The sequence below is a fragment of the Trematomus bernacchii genome, unplaced genomic scaffold (genome assembly GCF_902827165.1).
Source record: "Trematomus bernacchii unplaced genomic scaffold, fTreBer1.1, whole genome shotgun sequence".
In the NCBI taxonomy this organism is placed as follows: domain Eukaryota; kingdom Metazoa; phylum Chordata; class Actinopteri; order Perciformes; family Nototheniidae; genus Trematomus; species Trematomus bernacchii.
The window spans coordinates 8,005,060-8,016,836 of NW_022987313.1; the positions used below are offsets into that span (position 1 = coordinate 8,005,060).

An 11,777-nucleotide genomic window follows, 5' to 3' on the forward strand; every position below is an offset into this window, starting at 1 on the left:
TGTTACATCAACACGGCATGTCTTTCCCTGCCCATCTTAACACTTTGGGATCTCATTCTGCTCCGCTCCATTCCTGCTGCCAGTAGAAACACGTCCTCCAGCTCAAAAACAATATGCCAACGAGAGCTCCAAAAATGTATACAAGGCCAAGTTGCTCTAGCAAAGGAACTGACACACACAACATTTTCAAATTGAGTGCAAATCTGTATGATTGGGGCTAAGGGAGGGCTGACGTTAGGTGTGGGAAATATGGCTAAAATATTTTATCAGCATATGTCTTTTTTTGGATATACCCAAAATCTGAGAAGTGCAAATTGTCTTTGCCAAAATGATAATTAATAAGCAGCAGAAGCTAGAAGGCAGAGGCTGACAAAGTATTTTGTGACTAGTCGCCCAGAGGCCCAGCTGGTTTATCAGGAATCATGTGGTGGACGAAGGTGTGGTATATGGCAGATGCATAAAACAGAAACAGGCTGGCATGACCTTAATAGCACAGTCTTGGTAAATCAACACTATAAAAACGTCTTGTCACCTGAGGATAAACAATTGCTGTGTTTACAGTATAACACTATGAGCAGCAGTGGTGACAGGGCCTCAGCAGTGAGGTGAGGCACGTGTGTAAAAACCAGAGTGGTTCCTTGTCTGTCTAGCTAGCCCTGTCAGTGTAAACCAGTGAGGCATGGCTTTAAATCTTTTGGTTACACAACACTGAGGGCCCATCCACAGCCTGGCCCCTTCACAAAAAGGACTCTGCATCACCGGGGTCAACACCCACTGGCAAAGACACATCACAGAGGATGAAACTCGTCTCTTCATGCGTAGACAGAGTGACCCTGCTTTGGAGCTCATCCAAAAAACCCGCTGATGTCCTGCTAAATGCTAAAAGCAGAAATGTCAGCCGACGTCGTTGCACATTCCTCTGGGACTGAGCAATGGGACATGGTATTGATGGACAGCATAGAAAACACGCTAGATCCTGGAGGGAGAGGGTAGGTCAGGGACAATATATTTCAGCTTTGATGTCGCTTCATGGTGGTCGGAGCTATGCCCCAGGGAAAGCTATGGAATGATTTTGAGCAAACATTAGGGACAGTCATGTGGACGTCAGTTTGAGACATAATTGTGTACATGTATGGTAACGCAAACTGCATCAGCCATCAGCAGTAATTTGTCTCTGCTGAAGTGTTGCCATAGAGAAGCGTCATCCTTTAGATGTCTCAGCCCTCAGCTGGATCTCATCTCACCTGGCTTTTGCTATGTTGTCAGACTTGCCCACAGTGCCAGACAGACCGGTGATGAATGATTTATATTTTATGGCCTGCAGCACTCGACACCCTTGTGTAAGAAAAACATACGTGTCGTAGAAAAATGATGCTGGCCACACCTCTCATCATGTACAAGACTAAACATGAGAAGGGATGAACATGAGCGTGGATCTTCATATAGAGGTTCAAACTGGAGCTCATTAGGCTAATGGCCGTCCCCTCAGCATCCCTGGTCCTCTCACTGATTATGTTGTGCACTGGATGCCTATGAGGCAACTCCCTTTTTAGTGTTTATCAATGAATACACTTGAGTATTCTTTAAAATATTTAATGAACAGAAGGTGTTTGAGCTAGCTTTAGATCGTTTTATAATACATTTGTGGTAGTAGGATTGGTCATTATAGATGAAAAATAACTTATTTGGAAGGAACAAGACTTCTGCCAGGTCTATGAAAGAATTTGCTTTCAGGGAAGTCACACTGAAATCATCTTTGTAAAATGTATTAATATCAACTTCCTCCTGGCTTCAAGACTCCTAAAACACCAAACTATATAGTAATTACAAATACTGGCCACCAATCAAATGTCTTTGGAGGGTGGTGGTGCACTGGAGGATCAATAAATATCATATAAAGATAATCTCTATTTGTCAGACTCCACACATTCAATATGTGGGTGTGATACAGTTAGCATGCCGGAAATTCACCTGTTAATATCTAGTAAGCACTTACCATATATTAAACAGAAAAAGCAACTCAATAACTTCCTAAAGACAGCCCACTCGCTGTCCATTTGCTGTGATGGGTTCGCTCTCATAATGCGAATATTGGCTTACTCGAGGCCGAGCCTGGTGAGTTAATCTCATCCGCTCTGTGAACGGGGGGATAGCTATCATGAGCTCCAGGCTAAGGGGTCAGTATTGATGAGCTGCTGCAAAATCATTTGGATGAGGGAGAGGAGGCATTGAGGGATGAGAAGGTGAGCGTGATAATGGGGTACGTATAAAAAGAGCCAGAGTGGAAAGATGCTAGAGGCTAAAGGAGCAATCATGTAAAGTCAAACAAAAGTGCCATCTGTTCCTTCTCACTTCTGTCAGTCCTGATGGGTATACATGTAGATGGTTTCCCACACTACAAATGGAAATTCAAAATGAGCTCCCTAGGGCTGCCAGATTTAGCGAAGATCTGTTCACACAGGATGACGTCATAACCACTAGCAACCCTCTGGAGGATCCAACCTCTTGCAGCTAATAACATATAATGCTAGGTGGGGGTGCAATATGAAATATCTATATATCATAATTCCCTTGACGGCAACAGACAAGTATCTTTTCTTTATCGATTAATCTTAAGATCATTTTCTGATAATCGGTTACTTATATTGTTTAAGATGTCAGAAAACCGTGAAAGATTCCAAACACATTATCCGAAAAAAACAAAGTGACAGCTTCATACTGTCAGTTACTGTGACAAATAATGAAAACCTACAAGTTTAGCCGATTCATTTATGGTTTAGGCTCTAGTTTTGTAAGAAATCTGTGTTTTTGGCAAACACAAATTAAGTGAATTAGCTTGTAATGAAGCATAGGTAATCAAGATGGACTAATGGTTTAATCTGCCAGACAAACGCCTAGGATTAGTTGATCCGTGGATAACCAAGGTTGAGTTGTTATCATCAGTGAGTCTGTCTGACCACAGGGACAAGGTTAGGTGATTCAAATGACTGCAAGAGATAAATGTTCTACCACAGCCTTCTAGGGAAGGTTAAATAGACGATGTATCCACGAAACAGCAACACTCCCACCTAACATTTAAGCTTTAAAAGTTATAAAAACATACATTACACTTTGAACATGAACACTTAATCTGCAGTGAAACACATTTTTTATTTTGAAGCAATAGTAGTGCCAGACAAGTTTTAGAGTTGTGTAATATACCAACGGCTTCCTTTCCCCTGATATCCCTTTTTACCATGTCCTTATCACTCTGATCTCTGACTCTTCTTTGTTGAGGTTTAATCAATTAATGCATTCAATTACTTTCTCAATGTGGACATTTGTCTTAGGTTTTGTGGAAATTGAGCTTAAAATAACATAACATATTTACAAATACACATACATTATAGCATAGAATATTACAAATAGAAAAACCGAATACCACACACATAATCTGACATTAGAACTGCTTCATTAACTGCGCACTAACAGTCCAAGGAAAGGTCTAGGGAATGCTGGGCTCAAAATTCACGAGTGAAATAAGAGACGACAGCTTTGTACACAGACTTGCATAACAAGGCCAAAGCATTACAACGGCTACCATTATCTTGGCCTGTGATGCAGCCTTGACGGTACAGGCACTGACTGGCTCTGGGTGCGTCTGAGGCAACAGAGTCACCGCTGTAAACTCTGACATACCTCTGAGAGTAAACTGAGCATTCTCAATTAGCAGGGCCAGTTAAGGGGAAACAAATACAACTTTTATGGTGGTTTGTAAGATGAGACAAAAAAACGTGGTGGTCAACAGGTAGTGCTAAAAAAAAGAGTTATAATGGGGAAGGCCAGAGGGCTGTTCAAGTCCCAGGTTTCCAGAGCTGAGAGTTTTTGAGAATCCTCTCAGGAGTGACTGAATGCACGGTGGGAAACAAAGCCCTGCTTACTTTGGGACCATTCCCAGGACAAGGCTCTTTCTGGGTGTGCTGATATCGTTAGAACAGCTAAAGGAAAAAAATAACCTCAAAGCAAAGGAAGAAAGAAAACCCCTCCCCGAACAAGAACACATGAGACAGCATTAAAAAAATAAAAACAGAGACTGAGAGAAAGGCAGGCTGCTTTCCTCCTGAATTGCAGAAAGCTATTTAACTGACACGCACTTGTCAACACTGAGCTCCCAGGACTTAGTAACAATTGTTACTATGCTGCTGTATGTGCCGTGTTTACTTACTCCCAATATCCATTAATGACAGCAGTCTTCACTACCCCGGGGGCTTGTATGTACCTGAACAAAACTCAGCAACCTCTTTTACTTCAGCTAAGTAATTACTGGAGATAGAGGATTTTCTTTCTTTAGGGTGAAACCATGATCGCATTTTTGCAATTTTAGAAAAACTGGTGTAGGTGACTGATGTCAGATACTGTACATCTAGAAGCTTTTAAAAAGCTTTTCAACCACACATTGTTGCACCTATACACTCTCACAGAATGAGTAGCCACTGCCCGTATAGTACAGTAGATTGCTCTCACGTACAACAGTCTACAAAGAGAGACCATATTGTACTGAGGTGAATTGCACCACAGCTTCACAAGGAACATAGTCTGGTAGACTCTCCCCTACGGTGTTTACGACCAAAAATAGCAAGTGTATAGCAACTACATTAGGTATGTAGAAGGCTTGGTCACAACTCTACCTCAAACTAACAATAAAATGCATCTCAACACAAATGTACATTTAAAAAGGTATCAGGCAAAAAAAACGTGTTGTCCACTTACCTGAACAACTTCTATTCCTCTTTTCCTGAAAAATAAGACAAAATGAACAGTTAATATTTTACCAAACATAAACTGAAAGTCATAAAAAGACACTGCTATGCATCAAAAGTACCCAAAGGTATTAATATGAAGGATGTTGTATAAATGTGTTGCAGGCTCAGGCACTACAGGGGAGGATGCCTGCACTCTCTTTTCAGTTTCTCAGGGGAAAAAGTGAGGCAAAACATATATATTACTTGCACATGAAATATATGTTAATATATATAAAACAATTCCAAGACAGAAAATGTGTTAAACTCACTAAGGAAAAGTTAGACATTAGCCTCTTGATGTCAGAAATAAAACAGCAATGAACCTGAATTATTGGCAACCAGTGGACTACTACAAGAGATGTTGGCAGAAGGGACTATCATAATGTAAAGCAGCACTAATGTGGAACCTGGACTCTTCCCTTAACCTCCAATAATACACAGCAGTTAATCACCCGTTTAATTTACAATGTGTAAGGGCTGTAAATAAAGATTATTTTTGATTAATCTGCAGATTATTTACAAGATGTATAGATTGGACTACACATTTTCCATCTCAGTTGATCAAAATCCAAGATGAAAAAAGCCCGGAGATATTCCGTTTAATATATTTTATTTTAGAAAAATAAGTCGATTAGTCCTCTAATCGTTGCAGCTCTACGATGAACACAAAACCAGTGCAGCAGCATAACCAACAGAGCCTGTCCAGCCCAGTTGTTTTTGAGGTTACAGTCCCATGGTAACAGCAGCACAGCCATTCAACGCTTCACAACAATGTGGATATTTAATACTGCAGCTGGCGTGTTTCATGTGGCGTGAATGGGGCCTTTAGTTTCATCCCATCTCAGATATGGAGATCGTCTGCTGCTCTCATATATTGTTACAGAGCCAGCAGAATGAACAGGATGGAGGAGAAGACCCCGCAGAGAAGAAGGCCGAGGTCACAACTTTTTGAACAGACACTTCTTATTGAACCGTTTCTTACTGGCATACAGTATTATATATCCATAAACTGTAACCCTAAAGTTAGGTATTTATGGTACACCATAAACATGGCTACTGCTCTGCATGACAACAAGTGATTACAAAGTTTACACCTGGGTGTATTTGAGAATGTTTGCCAAACAAACATCGGGTGGAGTCAAATAAGGTAGGCCAAACAGGTGAAGCAACATTACCGGTTTGGGCTGTTAGAAACTTTGATCCCGTGCTTCTTTTAAATCAATGCAACCAGTTCTTTACATGACAATGGGTTTGCAAGTGATACCCGCCACAGATTTGAATTGATCACAATCCTCTCATCGCTGAAGTAAATTATATAATTTGGCTGAAAGAGAACATACAGTGGATGCAGCTCAACATAATCTCATCAGACTTGTTATCATAGAGTGGCCTTGCCTTGACATTAGCCAATTAATATATGTTTATATTAGCCAAAGATGCTAAGCATGGCTGTTTTCAAGGGCATTGATTTTTTCCAGATCAATTATACTGTATGTGAGTCACTAGGAAGCCTCTACATTGAAGTGTGAGACCCAAGGGATAAAAATATAATCCTAAGTGGCTCTGACCAGCAGGCATCCAGTAAGTCCAGCTGCACGAGACAGGCCAGACCCCACACTGAAGCACTCGCATCGTCAGCTGCATGCCACATGATGAGAGGGAGAGAACCTGCTTCAACACTAGTGGAGTTTGATACTGGCATATTCTCTTTAAGATGAAACATTTGGTTCATCTTTGATTATAAAGCCTTACAAGTCAAAACACTTCACCAATCTATTTGTGAAGGAAAATCAATGGGCATGAAATGGGATTCAAAGAGAGTGATATGGCCAAGGAAACCTTTTCTAAACAATTAGGCGTGCCATATGATGAGAAGAAGAGGAGAACCATGAGACAGGTTTCAGTGGGTAATGAGTGGGAGGTATTCAAGTGGTAATCAAATACATGATACAATCACATTGACTTTTTAAATGGGCTGGGATTTGTTATTGTTCCTGCATAAAGGCCATTAATTTGAATAGTTATTTGTAATCTCTAGTCACTAATGACACTTTCTAACACTTGGCCCCCTCCCTTCAGATTAAACAACCCTCTCCAGTTGTTATGGAAGAATGGGGATAGGTAGGATGCAGGGACAGGGTGGTTACTTAGAGACTCAAGAATAGATAAAAAATGTTTTGTGGATTACACTGTGGTAATTTAGGTTGGCTCAACCAGGATGCTTTGTGAGGCAACAACCCTCCAGAAAAAAATAAGGAAGCAAATGCCTGCTATAATGCACGCTCAGTGACAACACACCTGGCCTACCAGAACACACCAGAAAGACTGTCGATTCATACTTTTATCTCCATTTTCCCCACACTGTTGGTCTCTTGATTGTTTGTGTTTTCCAGTACACTGCGGCCCACATACAGTACAGGCAGCTAGGCAATGTTGCAATAAGTAATAAAAAGTCTGCTGCCATACCTTGGAGCCAATCCCCAGTCCATTATACTTATAGTAGCTATTGTAAATCAGTGAGGGAGAGTTCACTCATCCTGAGGAAATACCCTACTCTAAAATACCTAATATAAGATTTTACTTGGCCTTGAGAAGTATAAGCTACAACAAAGATAACATTCATCCATACATACATAACCATCTCATATAGCTGCCCCTCTCAACGCTGGGCAAAAAAATCAAAGCTACAGTGGACGTACAACCTTGAACAAATTCATGTTATGACTATGCATCTCAACAGATAAGTGTTTTTTTCGTAGACAATTAAACATCTAACAACTAGAGACACAAGGCCATGACCGTTCTGCTCCAATATTGAGCAAAGGTTAACTCTGTGGGATGGGAGCACATATTCTGGTTTAGATATCAAATCAACACGTCAGCAGAAATATTGTTCTTCTTTCCAAACACATAGCATACCGTTTTATGCTTCAGGAGAATTAGCAACATAATAACACCAGTTGTGGGTGTTTATCCTATTACACATGCACCTTAGGCCACTGTCAACACTTTTACTTATACACTTTCCCTGAACCTTTTGTCTCAACAGGCACTGACTTAAATCATGGCAAACAAGCTCTACAACACTAATTGACTTTTGCTATAGCCACCTTCCCTCGGGGCAAGCATTACAAAAGTAGCACAGCAGCCACAGGCCTTATAGTTTTGGCAAAACGTCAAATTCTTAAAAACAGACATGATCAGGGTTGTTGTGTGCAAGTATAATAATAATAATAATAGCTTGGATTTATATAGCGCCTTTCATGAGACCCAAGGTCGCTTTACAGAGAACAACAGGGCAAAACAAATATAACAAAAACAAAAAGGCAGTCAGACAACCAGTCAGACAGACAAAACAACAAATAGATTAGGGGCCAAAGGCCTTAGTAAACAGATGGGTCTTGAGGGCCCTTTTGAAGGCGTCAAGCGTGGGGATGTTGCGGATCTCCGCAGAGAGAGCGTTCCAGAGGGGAGTATGAATTAGAAAGTGCAAATGAAAAGGGTTTAGAGAGGAAGAGATAATACTATGTCCCTTTTTGCCATGGAGTCTCTAAGAGGAAGTGCAGTGTATGTCAGCACACCTCTTAATAAACAATTGAATACACTGTTGATGATTATTAAAACATTAAATGCTTTGTATCCACACATACCTGCACAAATCGGCAAAGGCCTGGAAATTCAGCTTCTTCATCTTCTTCTCGCTGAGCCAGTAGCCGACTCTCCGGCCTTTCAGGAAGGTCTGCATCTCCACTGTGCTCCGGTTCCTGCTCTGGAGGTAAATGGTGTGACTGGAGGCTCAACCTGTACAGGCGAAACAACAGGAAGCCACACTATGACGTTAACCTAGCAGCAACAAGCAATGAAGGTACACTGAAGTCCACCACTCGGTTTGCGTTACTCAAACACAGCCAGAAGTGGCGCTTTCTATCTTTCTACTAGTGCCTCGTGGAGCCTAGCGCCCTCATGGTTCACATCATTTGGTTTCTAAAGGTAACACCACAGTGAGTGTAGTTCAGCATCAGCGAAACACACACAGACCATTTCTGCTAACTGCTAATGTTAGCTAGCAAGCTGGGCAGTGACAGTCTGCACCGCTAACCGATGGTAACTAAGAAACATAAGCTAGCTTGCTAACAAGACTGACCATGGTTACATTGCTGAACAGATTTACACCACTTTCTCATACTAAATTAATTAGCCAATGGTGGAAAGCAAAGGCTACCTGGCTAACAGATGAAGCCACTGACTGAACGGTAACTACGTCAAGAGGGGCTGTGGGGAGCTAGCGTTAACTAACCTGACAGTTTTAGCACAGCTCCCCCTGAATGTGTATCCTCTTCAGAAACTAGCTGGGATAGTTTCCCATTCTCTGTCCGTCCGGTGGAGAAGGAGAAGTTTCAAACAAGGTGACAGATGACAGGCTGAGCTGCACTCACGTTGAGATGTTCCTGGTGCTTTCTGCCTCAGTCTCTGGATTGAACTGCTGCCTGCTCACACCCAGGATCCAGGAGACTGATGCTGCGTTCACGAGCCCCTCGGAAAATACCACTCCCGACGTTCGAATCACAGCCTGTCCTGATTTCACGTGATGTTGTGCTTTCATTATCGATTAATTTGCATTCAGAGGGGAAGAAGTACTCAGATCGTGTACTTAATCAAAAGTAGAAGTACGTGTAGGAATGCTCTGTTCAAGTAAAAGTCCTGCATTCAAATGTTACTCAAATAAAAGTACAAAAGTATTGGCATCAAAATATACTTAAAGAACCAAAAGTAAAAGCACTCATTATGCAAATTGACCCATTTCAGAATAACATATGATATGTTTTTAATCATAATTAGTGATGCATTCAGGTGTTTATCAAAGCAGGTAAAGGTGCAGCTAGTTTTAATTTTATAGTGCAGGGTATCTTGTGAATGTTACTCCAGGTGTAACTAAAATCTTATTCAACTGTTGTTTACATTTCACATTATTAATCCGAGTCCTGATAGCAAATGTAATAAAGATATTAAATATATGTACTGACTTTTAGAGGGGTAGAAGTACAAAGTAGCAAAACATTGAAATACTCAGTAAAGTACAAGTCTCTCAAAATGTTACTTAAGTACACTTGAGTAAATGTACTTTGTTACTTTACACCTTGAGTAAACGATTCCCATCTAAACTAAACTAAATCCTGAACCCAAATATATACATGTTCCAGTGATATGATCCCATTAGCAACGTCTCATGGATTTCATTTTTGGTTAACATAAACACATAATTGTATTTTTGGTTTTGCATGTTGACTAATTGACCTAAATATTCTACTCTTTAAAAGTAATGTTCTGTTAAACAGTGAACAAAGAGGATAAGAGACCCTAATGAGTGTGATTCACGTTCATATAAATCTTTATATGGGGTTTTAACAAATTGTTTTATTTTTGTATCATTGGTGAGTGGAATATACTGTTTATAGGGGACCACACATTAATTGTACAGTAGGGTTGTTTTTCTCAGTCTAAAGATGATGAGGCCTGTCCCTGCACATTTAGTTGCAGTAAACTACAATCTCTTTGAGCTGTTGGCTCCACAATATTTCCGACAGCCAGTAAAGGCATCCTGGATGCGGTCAGAGAAGTTCTGTGTGTTCCCTGAGAGAGCCACTTCACGGTCTGACAACATCAACCACATGCACGTTTTCGAAAGTCTAAAAGAAAAATGTAGATTAGAGAACAGGTTTGTGACTTTTACTCAAACCAACTGCAGTCTGCCTACATGAATAACCTGTCTTGTATGTGTGGGCCCGTCGCAGCTTGCATAATGCCAGCAGCCCCAACATTTAACAAACGATCGCTTATCATCTCAACAGAGAAACATGTTACTGTGGCGCCACCCATTGGAAAACCACTGCAAAATGCAGAAGTATTCCTTCTTTCTTTCTGACAAACAAAACAGACAGCAACAACGACCATGACTTAACAAAATAAAAAATAACTTTATGTTATTATAAGTAGGCTATATTTGTACATATTCGTATATACGAATATGTACAAATATAGCCTACGTGCACTGGCTGAATATAAATTAGTTATTCAGTTACTATCTGTTTTAAATGATATATTTTCATTTGACCTGTAGCCTACTAGTGTTACACATCACTTTTTCTTGACATTATAACTGAGTAAGGTCTTTGTACATTCAGATAATGATACACTCCTTAGGTCTGTTTGTCAAAAGGAAATAATAAATTAATAGGATATTTACATTTCCGAATACAAAAATTACGAAAGCTTCCTGGAAGTAAAACGAAACAAAAATATTACAAAGGAGGAGTACACACAAACACACCATATCCTATCCCTCTCCATACCTCTTTCTTCCACCAGGACAGGTATACTACAAACTGAAACTTCACCTTTTTAATTGTAATTTTATTTTCCGTGATGATGTGTGTGAGTCAAGTTATTTTCCTCAAAAACATGAATGGATTTTCTCTTATTGTGAATATTTACTGTAATTCTCCCAAAATATCTTATTGTATAACCTGCAGTCAACAACAACTGTTTTCTGCATGTTAACAGAAGGACTGTCAGTTGTTATGACAGACAGACATGATATCTTATTTACAGTTTACTTAAAGCAAATGCATCAATGCAGCCTGCATTTCATACATTCAATAAAGAAAGAAAAAACACATTACAAAATTCGAACATTAGACATAATGATTTGAATCCGTGTATCTACCGTCCATTTGTTTTTCTTTATTAAATAAGTAAAGGGAAGAGCGTCTGAGAGGCGTTTTTGCTTTTTACCTTACTAAATGGCCTAGAAGATTGTAGAAACCCTTTTGTTATTTTTCTTTTATTTAGGTTAAATGTATCATATGCAGTGTTTTATTCATAAAGTGCAATACATACAATGACATTCTAACACTCATCTTGATTTTAGTTTGAAAGTAGCCTATAGCCTACTATGTTACAATAAATGTTTAGGTCCTGTTTAACACTACAGATTGT

At 39.9% G+C, this 11,777-nt stretch overlaps 1 protein-coding gene across 2 annotated transcripts in view; it reads right to left on the bottom strand.

The window, feature by feature from the left end:
- The window catches only part of itpk1b (inositol-tetrakisphosphate 1-kinase b), a 28,326-nt gene extending 19,012 nt beyond the window's left edge, over window positions 1-9,314 (bottom strand). Inside the window, exons 1-3 of one of the 2 annotated variants that reach the window (XM_034124550.1) lie at window positions 9,218-9,314; window positions 8,432-8,582; window positions 4,750-4,774 (exon numbers count right to left, since the gene is read on the bottom strand). In XM_034124550.1, coding sequence (XP_033980441.1) covers window positions 4,750-4,774; window positions 8,432-8,526 — 120 coding nt within the window. In that variant the 5' untranslated portion in view covers window positions 8,527-8,582; window positions 9,218-9,314. Of the gene's footprint in view, window positions 1-4,749; window positions 4,775-8,431; window positions 8,583-9,078 lie in introns of both variants that reach the window. The other variant, XM_034124542.1, reaches the window with a different exon arrangement.
- Between the last annotated feature and the right edge of the window lie 2,463 nt (window positions 9,315-11,777).